This window comes from Brassica napus, chromosome C3 (assembly GCF_020379485.1).
Source record: "Brassica napus cultivar Da-Ae chromosome C3, Da-Ae, whole genome shotgun sequence".
Taxonomy (NCBI): Eukaryota; Viridiplantae; Streptophyta; class Magnoliopsida; order Brassicales; family Brassicaceae; genus Brassica; species Brassica napus.
Genome location: NC_063446.1, coordinates 55882312 through 55905353, shown reverse-complemented (window position 1 = coordinate 55905353; position 23042 = coordinate 55882312). Strand labels below are relative to the sequence as shown.

Genomic DNA, 23042 nt, shown 5'->3' with positions numbered 1-23042 from the left:
ACACTTTTTTACATTTTATTGTATTAAGTATTGGCTTTCATTTGGATCAGTCACATGGTTCACTTCAGCACACTCAATCATTACTTCATTAGAGTAATAAAAACTCCATTTTAATTACTCTTAGTTTACATAATTGACTATACTTGTACATAAAATGTAAATATGTGTGTTTCTATACAAGTATAGTCAACTACGTAAACGGAGTTTTGATTACTCTAGTATTAATCTATCTATTTCCAAGACATAGAAAGATCACGATTAACGAGCCAAAACAAATAGAAAATAGAAAAAGATATTAAAATCTACATTATAATGAGCGAGTTTCATCACTCCTGATGCGACACGTCAGCAGGTAAGTGGGCCCCACTTTTAAAAAGTGTAAAAAAATGTCAAGTATGTGGCTCGAACCCGGGTTACTATGATATAAACACCAACATTTATACCACTAAACTAAAGGATACTTTGTACATTGATTACCGGAACTAATATATATTTATGAAAGATTTCTTATAGTGGATCTCACACATAACTGTAATGTTTCAATACTCACGTGTAACTTTGATCATCGAAACCTATTTAGTAAAATCCGCATTCTGACCCAATAAAACTTATAAGTGGACTAAATCTCTTTTGTATGTATCTAGGATTTTTATAGTACTTTGTCTCCACCGATAAACCGAAGCGTTACACTTTTAGCTTATCAAAAAAAATTCTGAAACTTTTCATCTTCACCTCTCTATATCTCCAACGATCAGTTATGGTACTGTTTCACCTCTGAAATGATCCGTCTCAGTATATATAATTCCTCAAACAAGCCTTGAGACCCATATCTCTTATTAAATTACTCCTAAATTGAACTGTCGCAGCTTTTAGCCAACCTTCGAAGATGTCAGCCTCCAGTGTTGTTGTTGCTTAATCGGTCGTTGTCCCCGCCACCTTTCTCCGCCTAAAACATAGTACCCAGGAAAAGGTATTGACAATTTGACTTTCTATGGAATACTATATATACCATATTTGTTTAATCAATATTCAAGCTATCAGTTTTAATACTTTAAGCGTATGTTTCTCTGGGTAGAATTCTGAGATCCACAGTTCTATCCCAGTTCGTGTGAATCACTACCATCCATCGCTACGATGGGGGGTCGATCGTGAAAGTTGATTGATTGCTTTGAAGTTGTCTGATTAACTAATATGATGTAAACTCTGTTCTGATGGGCTATAACGGAAAGTTATTTGGTTGCTAGGACTAACAGAGACTGCAAGGCTGGGTACGTCTCAGGCGGAGCTGAAGGACGGTACAACTAGAGCGCCTATTGTCCGGTTTTTGTCGTGCCAACGTGCTATGGAACTTAAGCCTTCCTAGGAGAATCCAGATCACTTCGAAACGTCGGCTGTCATTTTCAACAGGTACCACCAAGATGTAAATTTTTTTTATGTTTGTGGTGTGGTTCGACTCAAGAATGAAACTTTTGCTGATGAAATAATGATTTTGTGGATGCATGTCAATTAGATTTACGAGGCTACAAACTGTCCACTGTACATTGGCAGAGAAAAAATGGCTATGTATGGTTCAGTTGTAACACCGGTGTGGTGCAATGGGGATGGACATGGTAACTAAAGGTGTGCATAATGTTATTGAGTTCCCCAGCGATGATTCCCCTGACATGGATGTGATCGGAATCTCTGGTGAGTTCCTTTTGTATGTTATTGGTTTGATTTTAAAACAATGCCTTTTAACTTAATGTCATCTAGAGACTTAAAAACTTGAAATTTATTGGTCAGATAACTTCTTCTCCGACATTAACAAACCTGCTGCGGTGAACTGCATCGAGGGACATGGCAGTAATTAGAACAGAGATAGGGAACAAGGTGTTGAAAATGAGTGTGTCTGGCTTGGTGGAGCTCAATATACTCAAGAACCTCACCGTCTATGTTGTTGCAAGCTCTCTAGGTCGATTTAAATCAGGAAAAGGTATTGACAATTTGACTTTCTATGGAATACTATATACCATATTTGTTTAATCAATATTCAAGCTATCAGTTTTAATACTTTAAGCGTATGTTTCTCTGGGTAGAATTCTGAGATCCACAGTTCTATCCCAGTTCGTGTGAATCACTACCATCCATCGCTACGATGGGGGGTCGATCGTGAAAGTTGATTGATTGCTTTGAAGTTGTCTGATTAACTAATATGATGTAAACTCTGTTCTGATGGGCTATAACGGAAAGTTATTTGGTTGCTAGGACTAACAGAGACTGCAAGGCTGGGTACGTCTCAGGCGGAGCTGAAGGACGGTACAACTAGAGCGCCTATTGTCCGGTTTTTGTCGTGCCAACGTGCTATGGAACTTAAGCCTTCCTAGGAGAATCCAGATCACTTCGAAACGTCGGCTGTCATTTTCAACAGGTACCACCAAGATGTAAATTTTTTTTATGTTTGTGGTGTGGTTCGACTCTAGAATGAAACTTTTGCTGATGAAATAATGATTTTGTGGATGCATGTCAATTAGATTTACGAGGCTACAAACTGTCCACTGTACTTTGGCAGGGAAAAAATGGCTATGTATGGTTCAGTTGTAACACCGGTGTGGTGCAATGGGGATGGACATGGTAACTAAAGGTGTGCATAATGTTATTGAGTTCCTCAGCGATGATTCCCCTGACATGGATGTGATCGGAATCTCTGGTGAGTTCCTTTTGTATGTTATTGGTTTGATTTTAAAACAATGTCTTTTAACTTAATGTCATCTAGAGACTTAAAAACTTGAAATTTATTGGTCAGATAACTTCTTCTCCGACATTAACAAACCTGCTGCGGTGAACTGCATCGAGGGACATGGCAGTAATTAGAACAGAGATAGGGAACAAGGTGTTGAAAACGAGTGTGTCTGGCTTGGTGGAGCTCAATATACTCAAGAACCTCACCGTCTATGTTGTTGCAAGCTCTCTAGGTCGATTTAAATCACATGCCATCAATATAGTGTTTGATGTATTCATAGCTACTTGCCAAGATCAAGCCCAAAACATGGAGAGCTCTCAAATTGATGGAAGCCATTAATAGCAATCACCGTACCTTCACTATCTCCACCATCACTGAAGATACCATCATAGAGAACCATGGCATGGTTGTCTAATTTTACTTGTCATCACGTTCATGTATTTCAGGAGCACAGTGAGAACATTCTTCCAAGCAGTGAAGGTGACGTAGGATTGGCAGCATCATCGGGCCCGTCTGTTTTGGGAGACAAGGTCGATGAGGAATGTGCTGCAGCAGATCCTCCAGAGATTTCAGACGCTCAGAACAACCGCAAGCGCTGTCATGAGTGATTGGAAATATCTATTATATTCCTATCAGCCCGTCAACGTCTTTTCTATGCATTTTTAAAAACTGCTATTATCTTTGTTTTCCATCATAAACTTTGGATATTTTTTCCCTTGCATGTTTTCTCTGTTCGGAGATTTTATTTCTATTTTGGATTATTAATGAAACGTTGACGGGTTCTAACTCATACAAGATTTGTCAGTGGTGTATTTTTTTGGTTTACCTATTTCTGACATTTTTCTTGTCCACCATAAACTATTTTTAACAAAGTCGAGTAAAACTCTAAAAATAAATAATTTTGCAACCATATAATTTTATAAATTTTTCTAGAGTTATTAATTTTTTTAAAAAAATAGTTTATTACAATTCTATATTTTTGAAATTAATTTAGGTAAAATAAGAAAATGATTTAATTTATTGTTTGATAAAATTGTTTAATTTTTTGAATTCAAATTTTATATTTTGTTTCTTACACTATTTGTTTTATATATTAACAACTACCTAAGTAAATACTAAACAACTTCATAAACTTTATCTTTTGAACATGAAAGCGCTAATAATGCTAATGGTCGATCAAATCATTACGAAAATAATGCATATGAATTCGCCGGTCATTCTTATATCAACTTAATCAAACTGTGTGACTTCCAAATGTTATGTTCATCACCATTATATACAACACGGAAAAACAAAAGTGGAAAAAAATAAACGACAAAATCCCGTACACAAAACTACACAACGATGAATAACTTATCCGGCTCTGCGCTTGCGCGGGGGTTATACCCCTAGTCTAAATAATAGTAACTCAATGAGAACATATAAAAAAACGGGCCAACACACTTGGGGCACAAAACTGCGTAATTGGGATCACTGCGAGTGTGATTGGAAACAGTTCAGAATAATTAGGTGAAAAATCAATTGAGTAAAAGAGAGGAAAATAAAAAGTGGAAACTAGAGTAGTAAAACGAACACATTCATTTATTTATACTAGGTGCATAGTCTCCGCGTAAGCGCGGGGTCGGCTACATTATAGTTGTATTGTATAGTTTTGTTTACGGGATTTTATTGTTTTTTGTCTATAATGTGATTGATGTGATTGATGAGACTTTGGATATTACATAGGTTGATGAGTTTGATATAAGAATGGGCGACGAAGTCATATGTTGATATTTTTATATCTTATATGTTCAAAGTTGAGGGTGATGGAACTTGTTAGTGTTTACTTAGGTAGTTGTTTGTATATAAATCAAATAGTGCATGGAAAAAGATAATAAATTTAGATTTAAAATGTTAGGGTTTCAAAATAACTAGGCCTTGAATCTGTGGTTTAGTCTAATACTGAAAAAAACTGTAAGGACTTCAACTCCTTTTTTTTTCTCTATGTCGGGAATGTGGGCACTAATTTCCCGATTCATGTAGGTAAAATTGTTTCTTAGATTGTGAGATTGAAAAGCGTAGATTGATTTTAAGCATGATTGATGAGAGGTTTACTTGAATCAGCTTCATCTGCCGTGGGTATTGAGTTTCGTCGGCGCCAGATGTTAGACATGCAAGAGAGAAGATCTGAATATGTTAATTTCGTGTTTTGTTTTTTCTTCTCTCGTGTTTTGTAGGTTCCACTCTTTGCTCAGGCTGTACAAAAGATGAAGTCTGGCTAGGCCGTCTCACTTCTCTGAAGTATTTTCTTAATTAACCTCCCACCAACATCTATCTTCTGATCTTGTCTTGAAGTCGAGGAGCTTCCAGAAAAATTAGCTTCCATCTGTTGTTCCGCTTGGAATGGAGAGTTCTGAAATGCCGCATAAAAAATATACTGGCAAATTACTAATGATTGTCAACAACTATCACTATAATAAATAGAAAATAAATCAAAGTTTTTTTGTTCTGCACAAACTAAAATCTTACAACAGGGTTGTCACGGTCTTTTTTCAGGAGCAAGATCTTTTTCTTCCCAGAAACCATAGTCAATGCAATTCTTGGGAGAGAACTATCCATGACAGAGGCTAAAGTTGCGTAGGTGAAAAAATAGATCAGAAACACAGTATATTTTTTCAGATAAGGAAAATATGAGATAAGTTGTTGACTAATTACCAGTTTCAGTTGTTGGTATGTCATTCCACTTGAATTTGCCTGATTGTAATCTTGCTTGGAGATGCCAAATATGCTATGTTTACCAATTTCTAGGTTTGTGTTCGCAATCACTTGGAGCACCTAGCAACCTCAAAACGATCGACTTTCACAATGGAATCTGCTTTCAACGATGGCATGTAATAACTAGCATGTCCGACGGGAGTAAACTCATGAATCACGGAATCTGCAAATAGTATTATCCAACAAAGAATCAGGAAATAAATTAAAACAATTATGTTAAATAAGTGTGATAGATCGAAGATTAACTTACCTTTTCATCGAGGAAAAGAACCGTGATTCCCACAAACTCCCTGTCTTTCTTGAAGTTCAGGGAATCTCAGAAGCGGAGGAAGCCAGAGCCTATGCTCTGACTACTACGACCAAGGCGGAGAGACTCGAAGGTTGAGTGACGGACGCCGGGACGCCGGTTTGACGAACTGGAGAGGCAGAGAGAAACATTTTCTAGAAAATGGTTAAAGCTAAGAGGAATCAATGAGTTTTGTGGAGATGCAGATTGAGTTCATCAAAGAAGAGAATCATATATATATGGTTTACAGAGGGGCTACAAATCAGGAGCATTTTTGATCAAGTGATTTAAGATGGGGACATGAAGAGTTCACCGGTGAAAAAATAGATTACGAACATACACACGGCGCAACTCTGTAACTCAGACTTGTTTGAGACAATGATGAAAAGAACCCATATTAAACTACAACAGTTTACAATATAGGAAAACTATAATTGTTACAAACTTAAGCTTTTTTTCATATAACGTGATGAATCCCATTTAAAAATGAAACCCATAACACACTTGTAGGTCCGACCCTCAGAAGAAGCCGAAGAAGCAAGGGCTTCCGACCTTCATAAATATATATTAGGTTCGGCCATCAATGTACGAAGGTATCAGTTAGCTTAGTGGTATAAATGTTGGTGTTTATATCTCAATAACCCGGGTTCGAGCCATGGGCTTGACACTTTTTTACATTTTTTAAAAGTGGGACCCACAAAACGATGACGTGGCGCGCTGAGGAGTGAGCAAAAACTGATCTATTATAATATAGATTATTTACTCTAAGGGAGTGTATTCAACTAAGAATTTCAAGTGATTTATATTAAAATGACAAATCTACTGTTATTCAAACATGGATTTTAAAAAACATTTTAAAATTCAATGTTATTGAACTTGTTATTTCATAAAACACTCTGAAATCAATTGCTATTAAACAAAATTTAAGTTGGAGATTTTAGAGTATTTTAATTGTTTATAGAGTGTTTGATGAGAATTCCTTAGTTATAAAGATAAAAATTCAAATCTCACTGTTTTAGATGAGATTCTAGAGTGTTTTAACAAAAATCACACCAAATTCTTTAATTCTCCGGCAATCATCTACAAACTCATTAAAAATCAAATTACTTCAAATTTCAAATTCAATACACCCCATAAATTCAACTTCAAATAAGAGGGTGAAAAGTTTTACTTCCAAACCATAAGAAAACAAAAAAAAAAAATTGGAGTAAAATGGAATGACTATTTTTTTTCTTGTTTTCACCTGATTGGTAGAAAAATATAATAAATGAGAATAAAACACTTTTTGTTATGAACTTAAGGTTTAGGAATCTGTAAATTGTGTGTATTATTACTCAATCATAAGGTGCTCTTATATATGGGAGTTTCAAAGAGATAAAATAAAAGACATAAATATGGAAAATGTACAAATACAAGGAAAAAGAAATAGGGTTTCCTTTTCTCTAAAGCCTAAGCTGCCTCTCTCTCCTCTTCATGCGGCCGCCTCTCTCTCTCTCTCTCTAGGGTTGGGCCGTCTCTCTCTCTCTCTTGGTATTGGGCCGGTTATAGACCGGACCGGTTATGGACATCCATCATATGGTTTATAACACTCCCCCTTGGATGTCATAACCATACAGAGTTCGTAATACGCTTTGTATGTTGCCTCATTAAAACCTTACCAGAAAATCCAGTGGGATAAAACCATGGTTAAGGAAAAAGAGTACAACACGCATTACTCCTCATGTTCTGAACATCACTGAAAATCTTTCAGTTTATGTATTCCAATCTCCGTATATGTCCTTCAAGTTGGCGCATCCCATCCTGATGGTTGAGTTTCATGGATACTAATGACTAATGGTCTCAATATCAAGGCAAGGCGCCAATAGTACTTAAGGTTAGGGACGTGTATGTATTTAGTGCCTTATAGTCGAACATGAGCTAAACATATAGGAGATTCTCGGTAAGAACACATGTCCGGCCTAGTATGGCTTGTCTATTACATCAAGGCGCCAATGGTACTTGGGTAATGGACTTTACCGGACCAAAGACATATTTCTTGTCCTTCTTGGGACCAAAGGATCCGTGTCCAAGTCAGGGATATTCACGACCATGTCCTTCTTGTGGACCAAACAGATCAGTGTCTAAAACAAGTGATCTCACGCCCATGTACTAGATAATGGGTGACACTGGTCCACATTAAATCCTTTGAGTACCCTTTTCTGTATATACTATTTGATGCACAAGGATTTCATTGTTAATGTACTCAAGCTGTAGTCCCAAACAAAACTTTGTTTTCCATGATCTTTCATCTCAAACTCTTTCTTGAGATATTCAATTGTTTGGCAATTTGTACCCAGAGGTTCCTAGGATATTCAGATCATATACTTTGATGATTATCAATATTGTTCTCGAGAACTTGTTGTACTTTCAGCTCAATACCCTCTAGTACTTTCATTATCCAGTGGATCATATAAATATGCAGCCACTACATCAATTTGCTGCAAGTCTACTTTTTCTCTCTTATATAGCCAAACTTATGAGAAATCTAAAAGTAGTTGCATCCACCACATGAGAGTATGTCTCCTCATAATCTATTACTGGTCTTTGTGAGAATCCTTGTGCAGCATCAGCTTTATATCTCACGATTTATATTTCTCACAAGACCCATTTATATCCGCTGGTTTTAACATCATATGGCGTTTTAATCATATGGCCAAATACGCATTTCTTCTTAAAACTATTTAACCCCACGTTTCCATTCAATCCAATTTGTTCTACGGGTGCGCACTCTTATACTAACGTGGGTTCATGATCCTCGCTTATATTCATAAATTCAAGTGCTACCTTGTATGCAAATAAATCATCTTATGTCGACATTCTCTATTGGTTCCATTATGTTCCAGACATGATATAATCGATTGAGATTCATTATTATCAGGAAATTTAATACTTTGCAGCTTGGCGTTCCAAGCTACATTGTTTGATACATGTACCTTAGAGCCGGCCGGCCTTATCTCCATGTCTGAGATGGTTTCCTTAGTAACTTCGGATTTGGATTTTGATTATCATTCTTTTGCACCTTTCTTTTGTTTCCGAGGATTCTTATCTTTTGGAACCTATTGGTCTATCTTGTATAGACTCTGTAGCAACTTGACTGTGTCTCTCTTGGACATAAATTTCGTTGGTGCTTTACAAATTGGTTTATATATGACTTAGTCATTTTTCGGGTCAGCAAATGTGTCTGGCATTTGATTAGCTAGCTTTGTAAATGTATAATCTTTGGACGTCTATTTCACATTCTTTAGTCTGAGGATCTTGCCAAGACAATGATGGTCGATGCCATTTTGTTTATCTTACCAGCTTATTATTTTTTCCTCCTAATGTTGGATAGTCGGATTCATTAAACTTGCAATTCGTGTGCTTGGCCACTAAATAGATCACCCATATTTTGCTCAAGGTACTTCATTATTTGTGGGAGATTCATATCCAACATATATCCTCATCCTCATCCTCTTCTAAGGATCCATCTTAGACGGCACATATATTTGTGGTGGCTTATCCAAATATCTCAAGATGGTATACATCTGGCTCATGACCCGTAATAAATTTGAGATGAGAATATCTATGCTCACTTAAATGGTCTGATGCTTATTAGTTAAGATGCATGTAAATTCGTGTGTCCCCAAGCCTTGGACTGAGAGTTTGGACCTATGGGTAATGGCCAATACAGATTTATAAAAGGATTCAGCCAAGCTATATATATTATGGACATGTGCGGATTTGTCCTCACTCCCCCCTCATGGACATACTATAATCTTTAAGTGCTTTGGGACATCATGGCCTAATGAGTTTCCCTTGTGTTCATGCTACACACGTGAGATTCTATGGGATAACTCTTTGTGCCTTTTCTAATATCAATTTCGCATCACGTTTTGGACCAGGATGGTCAATCCGGTCATGCCATAAAGTGTATAATTTTGTGGGTAAACCATTCTGGTTACCATGACTTTTGCCTCTATCATACTGATCTTGGTATAGTCTGGATCAATAGAGAATGCATGTATAGTCTTTAGGACTTAATATGGCCTTGGGCGATTTTCATAACTCTGAAGGAACTGTTGTTTCCTTTTGCCTATTGTATCATTGTGGAAACCATTCTTATATCTCTATATTTTATAATCTCAATGGGTTTCTCTGGGTGAATATAAAGCATCTAAATGCTTGCCCTTATACATATCTGGTCATAGACCTTAATGTGTACCTTACCCGCAATTTATAAATTCATATTGACGTTTTTTAATAAAATCATTTATTCCTCTTATTAGGTTTTAATAAAACAAGTTCGAAGAAATGAAAACATAGAAATGAAAAACCAAAACAAAGAGCACAAAAATTTAGATTACAAATGTCGAAATCAATCTTCAGTCTTTTAGACAATATGAAGTTTCATAATCCATAAGATCGTCCTTCTCATGATTGAAGTCATTTTCATCATCTTTGTAAGTCATATGGGCTTCAGGATTCTTCCCTTTCAGTCTCTCTTGATAGAGGTCAACAAGATGATTGGGAGTCCTACAAGTCTTAGCCCAATGATTGCTCATACCACACATATGGCACACGGATTCGCCTGGTTTGGTCGAGTGTTGGGGTTTAAATGAAGATCCATGGCCGCGACCATGACCTCGTCCAAATGAGCCATGGTCTCGACCATTTCCTCGCCCGCGGCAAAAAGATCTTCGACCGCGTCCACGTCCGTTCGACTTGTCTCGACTACGGCCATACTGGACGTTTCCTTGGACGTGGTTGGACTCTTTATTGTCCTCCGTCGTGTGTGCTTCAGGTATGGAGCTGATCCAAGAGGTCTCATCTGACTGTTTCTCATCAATAATTCATTGTTCTGCTCAGCGAGCAAGAGACAAGAAATAAGATTAGCATAGGTCTTAAAACCTTTCTCACGGTACTGTTGTTGTAACAGCACATTGCTTGCATGGAAAGTGGAAAAAGGTTTTCTCAAGCATATCATGTTCCGTAGTACTTTCACCACACAGTTTCATTTAAGAAACAATCTTAAACAGTGCAGAGTTATACTCGTTCACAGACTTATAGTCTTGGATTCTGAGATTCGTCCAATCAAGCCGAGCTTTTGGTAAGATCACCATTCTCTGGTGATCATATCTCGATTTCAATTTGTTCCAAAGATCTAGTGGATTCTCAATGGTTAGATACTGATCCTTGAGACTCTCAGCTAAATGATGACGAATGATCAAGATGGCTCTGTAACGATCTTTCTCATTATCATTATTGTTCTCGGTGATACATTCACCGAGACCCTTGGATTTCAGGATGATCTTAGCATCGAGCGCCCATTGAAGGTAATTATCTCCAGAGAGATTTAGGGCAGCGAAATCCAGGTTGTTAATTTTCGACATCTGAAATCATAGATTAATATCTTTAGGTCTTTAGGAATAGGGTTTAAACGAATAGGGTTTTAGGTTTAAACAATCAATCAATGCCTCACGGCCAGGATCTATGCCTCTCGGCCAATAAGCATGCCGCACGGCCATGAATGCAATCGGTTCAATCTTATGCATTTAGTTTGTCATGTAATTGCAATCCTAACATACATTGTTTCTATATGATGCAATCAATACAAACAAACCTCTCGGCCAAACAAAAGAACAAGCCACGCGACTACTTGATTTGATTCAATATCATTCCTAGAAAAGTTCTAACTGCAATTTGCAATCAATCAATTGTGATCAAATTAGGGTATGAATACAACAAGGCCACACGGCCACAAGGTATGATCAAGAACTATTAACCTAGAATGCAACCAGGCCACACGGCCACAATTCAGATTCGATTCAAAATAATCTAGACTAGGTTATTAGGGTTTCAGTTTAAACAATCTAAACAATCTTAATTCATTCAGATTCAAATTTAAACAATCTTAGCAATAGTTCTAGGTGATCAAATCAATCAATTAATATTCAATTCAAACAATCAAAATCAATTTTCAAAATTAGGATTTTAGGGTTTCGATTTGATTAACAAGAAATTACAATTTCAGGATGATCAGTTCAATCTCAATGAACATTCAATCAGTTTTAATTAATCAGTTTTTCGAATTAGGGTTTAGGTATTTTCGAAAATTTGATCTTAGATCAAAGAGATTTGATTTGAGATTCAAAACCTTTAAGGCTTTGATTTTAATTGATCAATGGATCAACCTCGATTTTAGGGTTTGGGGATTGAACTTATAGAGCTTCGATTTACTCATTAGGGATTGATCTATTATCCTATGGCTTTTATCTTTAGAGATTAGGTTTTATAGTTTCATTCTTTACAAGCAATCCAAATTCGATTTTCATGTTCTTAGAATTCGAATTTACCTTTAGTTTTAGTAGATTGTTGAAACCAGACCACCAAAAGAATGAACCTCGAGCTGGGCAGGAACGCGAGCTGGACGCGAGCTGAACACGAGCTGGCCTGGACGCGAACGGATTGAGGTTGAAGACGTGAGCAGCTGATCGTCGAACGGGAGTTGTTGCATTCGGGATCGCGAGCGGCTCTGATGCGAACGGGGCGCTTGCAGTCTGGAACACGAGTTGTCCTTGATGTAGGATGGAGCTGAGTTTGTCTAGGATCAGGAACGCCTTGGAGCTGGAGCTGATCAGGTGGACACGAGCAGGAACGGAGTCGCGAACGGATTAGGGTTCGTCGGTATCGTCGGGTTCGGATTAGGGTTTTAAAGCAAATCGGCGCGCATTGTATCTGTGCGTGAGGGCACGTCGGTGGTCAAATCGACAAGCGGTTTGCACTGACTGATTCGTCTCGGCAAGGGCTTCGATTTGATATCTTGATCGTTTTTTGGGTCCTCACGGTTTGGGAGAACGGCCTCTTTGAAGTACTGAGGCAGATTTATTTTCGTTTTAGAGTTTTAGGGTTTTGTTGATTTGGTTTTAGGCTCAAGGTGTTAGAGGCTATCGTGCTGATAACATGTTATGAACTTAAAGTTTAGGAATCTGTAAGTTGTGTGTATTATTAATCAATCATAAAGTGCCCTTATATGTGGAGTTACAAAGAGATAAAAGAAAATACATAAATATGGAAAGTGTACAAATACAAGGAAAAGGAAATAGGGTTTCTTTTTCTCTAAAGCCTAAACCGCCTCTCTCTCCTCTTCATGCGGCCGTCTCTCTCTAGGGTTGGACCGTCTCTATCTCTTAGTATTGGGCCGGTTATAGACCGAGCCTGTTATGGACATTCATCGTATGATTTATAACACTTTTACTCTATTAATTTTATTATAAAAAGTCTATACAATTACATCCTATATTTTTTACAGCCGAAAATGATTTAAATCATAATTTAAAAACGGCTTATATTATTATATTATAATTTGGTTAGGATTTAATTTTTCGTTCAGTTATGAACATTTTGGTTCAGATCGAGAATTTTTTGGTGGTTAAAGCATCTCTTGCTAGAAACAAATTTAAACAAAAGTGGCTCAGCATTTACACAAAATAATGATCTCATATCTTCCTAGTTACTTTGCTTGTTGCCGAGGATAATCATTTATCTGACACTGAGTTAATCAAAGAAAACATACAACAATCTCTTATCATTAGAAATTGCAGTGTGCTAGGATCATCAGTTAAACTTTGGTAGGTATAACAAAAGTATTTGACAAATGGACCAGCCTTTTGTTTCAATACAAAAAGGAAAAAAGGATGAGAGGGCTAGACAAAACCACTGTCGACCGCTAATAAAGACTGATCACAAAAGGGCAGAGCAGCAACCAAACTGATTAATTGTGACAATGTATTCCAATCAAATATAAAGCTGCATCCCCTACAAAATTTATGCACCTTTTGTCCACTAAGCAAGGGATCGAGCATAAACACAGCAAAATGTATATTCTCTACCAGCACTTAATCCTGGTTTATTGATTTCTTTATATCTGAATGATCAAACTCTCTTCAGTATTTGACAAGCCACACTATTGGGCTCCAGTCAAGTTTGCAGGCACTGCGTTCACCGCACTACGAGTCCTCCCTATTCTTGGCATTGAGAACATACTAAACAGGCCCGAACTCGTGTTTCCCATGGCTTCTCCAGAAGGTGTTCCATTAGAGCTTTCGTTTATATCCTTCAAACCAGACATAGACTGAGTGTGCTGAAGTGGACCATTTGACTGTCCACACATGGAAAAAAAAATCAGTACTCTGTACAATGAAATTCAGTTCCTAATGGACAGACAATGGCTTGCGATACAACATACCTGTTGAGCTCCATTAGGGGTTGACGGCAACTGTGATTCACGAGGAGAAGCAGGAGGCAAAGACAGAGACTGCTAACATTCAAACACCAGGGGAGAAGTAAGCAATATAGAACAGAACAACTCTCAATAACTTGATGAATGTTTTCTCATTTACCCTTAGTGATGGTGTCACAGGAGCTGGCTCAAGGGCTGGCACAGAGGAAGTCGATGGCAAAGCCTAAACCAAAAAAACAAGTCTGTGTAAATAAGAGAAAATTCGGATTAAATGCAGTGCATACTGAAGAAGGTTCATGCCTTATTGGACTCTTGAAGTCTTTTGTGCTCCCTACACTGAGCATGCAGAGCTCCAACTCCTCTAAGCGTGAGATCCTTTATGGATAGCAAAGAAATTCAAATTCAATCAACACAACGCCTGATGAAACTAAACAATTCTCCAGCTACAACTGTGACAAAATGTTACCTGATTTCCCTCAATGCGATGGACTTTGCTTGCCTGAAATTATGAAGATCACAAGATCATCTCTCTTATTTTAGGAGGAAAAAAATGGTTAACATATATGCAGATTACTAAAAGAATTTCTCACCAGAGTTTCAACAGCCTCGAAAACAGACCTAACGTCATCCTTCATATTTGCTGTACCATCCCGTAGTTCATTCACCTAACAGTTTGATACATCGTCAAGAAAGCAAGTAGAATCATCTGAAAGCTTTGCCAACGCAGTCAATACATACAATCTAACATACCTCTCTTCCTGTTTCTTTAATAATAATTGTACTTGCATCCAAAGTACGGTCCATCCTGTCAATTTCTGAACCTAACTCCCGCTTCGTACCCTGCCATGACATGTAAACAGAACCAAAGTGAGACAAAATATTAATGCTCTGCAACTCAACCAAAATCACAAAATGTACTATGTCTGTTGGATAGATTAGCTCACAAAAGGAAGCATCATAAATGATCAAAATATAGTTCAATGGTCATGTCAAGAAAATATGGGAAGTAAGAACTTACCGAGAGGGATTCATAAAACCCATCGATCTGGCTGCCAACGTTATTACACGCATCTGATAAGCTGCGCCTTGTCGCAAACATAAAATCTGGAAGTTTCCAGCCCTGCGAATAAATCAGCGCCCAGTCAATTTTCAATAAAAAAGAAAAATAAACTACAAACAGATACGCCAGGTCAAAGTAATTGACAAGGAGCACCAAATGAGTAGCCAACAGTAATTCAAACGAGCAAGTAACTATTTCAAGTAGATCAATTATGGTGAAGTAGTGTTACCTTCCACCATACATAGCCGTAGCCTATCACCCCAATAATAATGATCCAACCATACTTTTTACCACCTGGAAATTAAAGGAAACTGTCAACTACTTGTTTGTAAGCTAAAATTAACATAAACAAAAATAATAATTTCATATTAATGAAATGACTTGTTAATGCTAGGAGTAAATGCCATTAATCAGAACATAAGTTTGACTCAAAAACCATGGCAAGAAAAATAAAATATTGAGAAAGGATCCAGTGTCCTCTTTCATATCAACTTGAATCTAACAGTTTTTAAATGCAGAAAGGAAAATAAAGCTTCAACATAGAAAACTAGAAAGGACCTGATCCTCCTGTCGAGATTATAGTAATAGGTCTGTTTGACGCCAGCAACTGCAATTCGTGCCTAAGACTGTTAACCTGCAAGAAAAGAAAATTAAAGATCAGACAACTGCATCTTAGTTCTCCTCAAATCTTTCTCATCCATCACTATCTAACAACTTATCCTCGCCAGTAAGTAGATTCATTTCAAACTAACCTGTGCTGTAAGAGTATCATTGCGAGGCCTACTGCCTGATTTGGCAGGTTCTTCTTGCTTCAGCTGCCTAAGAACAATCTGTCCAAAAGAAATAAACCATTACCCCCGAATTATTCCAAACAGCATCACACACTTTTGGCACCCAAAACTTCGTTGAATATTAAGGATAAAACTTTTTCATGTCAGAGGATGGGTGAGAAAACAACAGAAGCTTAGATACCTTAAAAGCACCAGAGACGAAATGGGATACATCAGGTAAGCTCCCTTCTTTAGCAAGCACTGACCCAACAAGACCTATAGTAGTAAAGACAAGCATTAAGCATGCCGTACTAAATCAATCTAGCAACCCAGTGAACACACTAAAAGACCAAAAGCCTCAAACTTTGTGCCCAAGATGATTCATTGATTGATACCCAGTTGAGAACAGTGATCATTCTACAGGAATCAAAGGGTTTATGAAAAGCCCTAATTTCTAATCCTCCAATTGCGATGTCCCAATCAAAAACCCGAGAGAAGCAATTGGTCAGTAATACAATAGAAAACCCAATTCATGAACGGACCTGCACCGATGAGGATGGTGAGCTTCCCGAGCGGAAGAGCCATATACGATTGATGCCCAGAGACGAGAGAAACTCTAACCCTGCGAGCTTGTTACGGCTTAAGGATTACAATAGCAGAGGAAGACGCATCAGAAGATCGAAGAGAGAATTGGTAGAGAAGAGAGCTTCGGAGAGGTGGAATCGGAGAGAGAGAGACGCTCTTGCGACGACTACAGAGGGAGGGAGGCGGAGAGAGAGAAGAGAGACAAAAGAAAAATTGGAGGCGACAGTGTTGTGTTGTGTTCCTCAAGTGACTTGAGAAACAATATTTTTTCTCTCTCTCTCTCTCTCTATATTTTCTTAATATTTTTTGTGGGCCGAAATAAATTCAAAAATTGTGATGAAAAGGCCTTAGAATATGCTCTGAAAAGATGCCCACGAGTTTTATTTTTATATTTGTTTTAATTGGAAGAAAAAATCATAGTAGCCTTTTCTATGCTCGCTCATGAGTCATGAGGCTGCTGGGCTCCAGAAAGGTGTTTTTTCAGTCAGATGTGTGTTTCTTTTGGATACATAGATCAGAGCAGGACGAAATGTGGTTGGGGAACAGATACCACGTTACAATATATAGGCGCTTTCGTGCCTGCTATAGAGTTGTCCTAGTAATGATGAAGTTATGTGTTAGTCAAATTCCATATTGCAATGTGTCATCTGGACCAAAATGAAAAAGCTCTGCAATATCAAATCTAACATGATTGAAAAAGGGGTTACCAACAATTAAATCTAATAATCTCAAAATGGGATATGAGAATGAGAAAAAAAAAACGAGAAAACAAACTACACATAAGATATAATTAATGATCAACAACCCAGAAATGGACAAGTACTAGTACATGAGTTAAATACTTATGTTCGATACCTAGCTTAGTTGCTAAAACGATCTATATGAGAATCTCTCTCTTTCTTTCTTTAACCTCTGCTTAAATCAAACAAAAGATAGATTTGTTGTGGCCCACCTTCTGAAACTATGTTACCTATTACATTAACTTTGTTACTAAGCAAACGTATAATAGATATGGTTTTTCTAAAAATGTTGTTGTAACTCTAAAACTAGAGAGTGAGGGTGTTACCACACAAACCTACTGGGAGAAAGAATCTGCAAACCAAGAAGAGAATCATCATACAGTTTCAAAACTAACCGATGATCAACTCTTCCGAGAACTAAAGATGATCTTATACAAAAACAGAAATGGATAGATAACATGCCTGCAACACTACTAGGCGAAGACTTATATCATTATTTCATATTAGATAAAATAAAGCATTTAGCTTTGTTTAATGGATTCCAAGAACAAAGCATTTGTTTAGAAAATTCGAAAGGAGCTTTATTTTTTTGAAGCGAGATGCCTCACGCATTCGGATTCCAAAGTCTCCAAAAACGCCAATTGAATAATCCCAGCACGTCCGGCAACACCTTCCTCGCCAAGCCCCTGTGCCTAGTCCCCGCCGCCGCCGGAAACCTCAACATTTCCGGTGACTCCTCAGGCTTAACTTCATCTACAGGCTCCACCGGTTCTTCGGGTCGACCCGAGGGCTCCACGACCCGGCGACGACGTGATTTCTCCTTCTTTTTTCCTCTTCTGCCGCTTGACTTCTCGCTCTTGGCTAGATGGTCTTCGTAAGCTTCGATGATCTGGTGGATGAGCTCACGGTTAGGCGAGGAGTCCCAGCGAAACCAGTAGCTCGTGTAGCATTCGAAACATTCACAATCGAAACGCGGAGCTTTATGATGAGTTCTAGCTTTCTTACAAGAGCTTCTTCTTCTTCCGGAGGATACGGCGATGGTGGTGGTTTTGAGTGAACGGGTGATTAAGTAAGCAAGGACTTGCTTGTCTTCGGGGGAGAGAGAGGAGACGAGAAGGAGAATCACAGCGGGGAGAAGCTTCAGGACAGAGAGACAGTTGTCTACTTTGGATGAAGAAGAAGGAAATGATGGAAGAGGAGGAGATGGGTGGACTTGACCTTTCTTCTTTATTTTCATGGCTGATGATGAACGACGAGAAGCTTTAGAGAGAGAAGAGTTTCTTTGGTGCGTTTAATTATATTATATATAGTTTTTAATAGGTTAAGCAGAAAAGGAAGGAACACAGAGTAACGTGGTGTTCTTTTTCATGTTTATTTATTCTACTCTTATTTATTCCCTTATTTTATTAAGAACAATAGTAATTTTCCCCGTTTTCTGACGGCAAATCTCAAAAAAAAATATTCTCTTTCGCTAAATTCCTTTTTTTTTTCCAGTTTCAGTAAACTCCAATAAAGTACCAACAATTTTTGTGTGTGTTTTCTCTAAATTTCATAAAACTTTTTATGGTAAAAAATATTAGAAGTTAATGTTCAAAAGAGAGAGTCAATGAACCAAATATCCTGAAAGTCCGAATGCCGACAATTGAAATAATTGCGGAAAAAAAAACGTATATATTTTTGGTATTATTAACTGCGGTGTTGTTTTTTCCGTTACTATTCATACTTAAAAACAAATACCATGAATAGCTTAGATATATAATTTATGATTTTACTGTTTTTACAAATGCTAGAATATTATTGGCTTATGGATCGGACTATCCAAATTGTATCTAGATGCTCAGTTGGTGTGAGGTGATGTTGATAAGGATTACTTAGTCAGGGAACTTGATATAACATGGCAATTCTGTTAGAAATATTAGGGTGTTACAACCTTGGCGGTGATAGCATTTATTAATGTTAGTATAACGTCCCGATCGCTCAAATCTACGCACGCTCACTCGGCCCGTGAGCTCCATCACATCTGACGGACGGTGCGTTAATTTTTTGGAAGGCTCGAAAGTCTTGTTTATTGACCCTGCAATCACCACATGACCTTTTTCTGTGTTTTGACTTTACTCGCACGATATCGCGTATCACTTTTCGTTAGGTCAAGTATCATCACTGTCTGGCTCAAGCATACTTAACTCTAGAATTTTAAATGTACGTGTGTGCGGGAAAAAGTAAACATACTTTGATGAAATTGATAATTAAATCAGTTTTCTGAAGCCTTTTAACATATACCACAAACCAAGATATTAGAGTTAGTTTGAATTCTTTTGGACTCGTATTTATCAAGTGGTTTCGGTCATGGGGTCCTTTTGCACAAAGTTTTGGGCTATGTCGTTATTTATATTTGCATAGTTTACATTGAACTCAGGTTGTATAAACCTTAATAACTAGTTATAATATACTCAATGAACACAGTAACTATGGGGGTGATTGGTAAGTACTGTGAGTGTTTTCCACATCTTACATTTTTTTTGGAAAAATTGGAAAAATGGGTCGCTTTGAACTTTGATTTGTCACAATAGAATTTGTAGAAAATGTTTTAGTAATTAGGATTTTAATTCCTGTAAATACTATACTACCCTTAATTTTGAATTATTATTATAAATTGTAATTTTTGTAATTGATTTTAAATGTTAAAATATTAAAAAAATTAAAATAACAAAAATTTAAAATAGACAAAAGGGAGACGTGACCACCCATATACCCTAATTTATTTTTCTTCTTGTTTTCTCCACCATAGAGTCATGGCTCTCTTCCATGGAGATTTAGGGTTCAACGGAGAGAAGCCATGATCTTCGTCGGTGTTTCATATGCCCGTAGTCTCTGATCTCGTCTCTGTAAACACAACAATTGGTTCCGGGAATGTGGCAAGCCACACCTATTTTTACACATGTAAATCCCATCACGCGTTGGTTCTCCGACCATATAAACTTAGTCAAAACTGATTCTTTCGTGTTTTGTCTTCTACTTTCTGCTGTGTCTATTGTTCGGTTTTATGCATGATAAAACCTTGTTTATATACTTGTTTTCTGACTTTTTATGGTTTATTGCTGCTCATCAGGTTGCTGATTATCTGAATACTACAAAAGAATCCCTTCTGATGAAGATGGCGTGGGAGATGATGAACCCTGAGTACAAAAAGGTATTTTTTTTCTCTCATCCTGTCTTTGATCTTCTTGATTTCTGCTGACTGTTATGTTGACGTTCTTGTTAATGACACTTACATTTTCTATCGATTATCAGGTAATGCAGAGGAAACCTACAGCAGTGAAAAAGAAATATCCTATTAGTAAGACTGCTGCTCCTCCTAGTAAAAAAACTTTTGCAACCATAAGCCTAAGCAATACAGAAAGCGAAAAGAAAAAGGTCAGTGCTACTCTTCCTCCAACTCGTTTACTGTTATAGTTTGATATATCTTTGGATCTTCTTTAGTTTTTCATCTGTAGCTAAATTTCTTGTGTCTTCTTGTGTACAGAGACTTAGTGCATACATCAATTTGGATGTCTTGGATAAGCTATTTGATGATGTAAGTTTACCCCCGTCTCTCTAGCGTTATATGTCACATTATCTAGCCTCTTGTTTCTTTGTGTAATCTCTTATGTGTATTCACTTCTGTGTAGGAGAACTCTCCAAAGATGACTAAGTTGGAGAACCAGTTGTTGTTGGTGACCAAATGAAAAATTCACAGCAAAGCAGCGAATAAGAATGCCTTTTGGAACCTGAGGGTTCTGAAGAAGATGCACCAGAAGAAGATAAACCAGTCTGGAACAAGGATTACATTACTGAAGAAGCTAATGGAGGAGAGGACGAATTCTATGGCGGAGCTGATCTTGAATATGAAAATCAAGATGAAACAGAATATAATGAAGATATTATTTGGTGATCTCATCTTACATTGTGAATTGATCTTAACAACATTGATTATTATTATTTTTTTGACAAAAATCTCTGAAATTACATTCATCATCTTTCCCAGTCTAATAAATGAAAGCCTTCTACACTGTTCAAAAGAGTGCATCTCTATTTTGTTGTCCTTTGCAGATAAATTCTTCTCTCAGGATTTTGCAAAACATTTTCTATTTGGTACTGTAGTCTGAGAAGGTGAAGTAGCTTGACAAAACTTGGTTTTACAGTGCCTCTTGTTCTCATGGCTTGGCTTGGTCTATGATGAGTGTGGAACGTTAAGTTTCATCTGAATCTCATTCTCAGGATTATCACGTAGCTCCTTGAGCCTATTCACCACGTTTTGAGCTAGATCTTCATAAGCTTTTGATACTACAGAACCAGGTGAAGAAACAACCACACGAACACCTTCATCAGACCCTTCTCTAATCTTCATTTCCAGTGGAATCTACACAAACTATATCTAGTAAGGCCACATAGAGAATGTACAACACTATAACATCGGTTTTGGCTTTAGATTATTTACCTCACCGATGAATTTCAAGTCCTTCTTTGCAGCCATCTGCCATGCCCCTTCTTTCCCAAATATGAAAGAAGCTTCGTTACAGTGGGAAAAAACGAAGCAACTAATGTTCTCTACAAGTCCCAAGATCTATTACAAAAGTGCAGAAAGGTTAAGAAGCTAAGACAAAATTAGTAGTAAGGACGGTATAGATGGCCACTGTATAGGTACTCTAACTTTGTCGAACATGGAGATTCCACTATTAGCATCCGCAAGCGCCACATCATGTGGAGTGGACACCGTACATGTAACACCCTCGAACAATTTTAGACATCAGTCAGTCAGCCGGGCAACAATCAAACAAGAACATGCCCGAACGACCATCCTCTGCCAAGTCCGGAAGTGTTACGACGGGTTGAGAATAGACTTTCCAAGTCACAAAACATAATTCTGTAACCCAGAATATTCATTTAAAACTCATTTCCTCTAATCTTCGGCCTGAGGCTTTGCAACCCGTACCGAATCATAGAGTTGTGTTAGGTTGGACTACCCTAATATCAGATTCAACACGTCACGATTATAAACATATTTTTTTCATATATATAAAACACGAAGTTCACAAGCCCAAAATATTATACATAGGGTCCATGGACGCAGCCAAAAGTAAAACATACATTCCTATATCTTGAAAACGAGTCTTTAGCAAAAGATATCCATTCTACACCAGCTCCTACAGTTTCGCGAGCGTTATGGTCCTTTCTACTGGTCACCTGCAAAAGGATGTGAGGAGTGAGTGAACTAGTTTTACTCAGTGAGTCAGGGTTCCCTATCTAGCATATACAGCTACCTGTCATTCTAAACCCCACCCCAAACACAAGCAAAACGAGTAGTTCAACAATCAATATTCAAGATCATAAAGCATGACCGATTTAAGCAATAAACCATTAAAACATAATAAATCAAACACTCTTTATGAGTGTCATATCAATCAACCATATATATATATATATATATATATATATATATATATATACTCCTAGGGCCCAGCAGAATCATTCTTCCTCCACATAAGGGACACCGGCAATCCCTTCACTATTACACCACACAGGCGTAGGCGCTCGGGAATCGCCCGGTCATGGTCCTCAGTCGGAATCTCCGTGCCCTGATCTTCTATCGGACTCGTCGGGGGCTGTCACATTCACGTGTGACACTCGGCCTTGGTGATCAAGCCAAGTTAAACCGAGCCCACCACTTTCCGGACCACGACCGGTTTAGTGGTACCATTTGAGGAAGCAATGACCTGCAAACTACTACTAGAACCACCACGAGGTTCTCACACAACAGTACCAACACGAGGTATATACCATAACAACATATAATACTCACACAATCACAATAACCCGGGTGCTTAGACTAGT

The 23042-nt window shown here is 37.6% G+C and overlaps 2 protein-coding genes across 2 annotated transcripts; both read right to left on the bottom strand.

Moving 5' to 3' along the window:
* Window positions 1-13393: 13393 nt before the first annotated feature.
* On the bottom strand, window positions 13394-16695 carry LOC106361745. Its single transcript, XM_013801555.3, has 13 exons — window positions 16389-16695; window positions 16049-16122; window positions 15829-15906; window positions 15635-15710; window positions 15306-15370; window positions 15035-15136; window positions 14767-14856; window positions 14607-14681; window positions 14483-14515; window positions 14317-14391; window positions 14177-14239; window positions 14023-14091; window positions 13394-13935 (listed from the first exon to the last, which is right to left on the bottom strand). Exons 1-13 carry the CDS (start codon window positions 16429-16431, stop codon window positions 13741-13743), a joined length of 1038 nt encoding a protein of 345 aa, XP_013657009.1. The 5' UTR covers window positions 16432-16695; the 3' UTR covers window positions 13394-13740.
* Window positions 16696-17645: 950 nt separating this feature from the next.
* Window positions 17646-18515, bottom strand: BNAC03G57500D. The gene has a single exon (XM_013799678.3). It carries the CDS (start codon window positions 18406-18408, stop codon window positions 17776-17778), a length of 633 nt encoding a protein of 210 aa, XP_013655132.1. The 5' UTR covers window positions 18409-18515; the 3' UTR covers window positions 17646-17775.
* Window positions 18516-23042: the final 4527 nt, after the last annotated feature.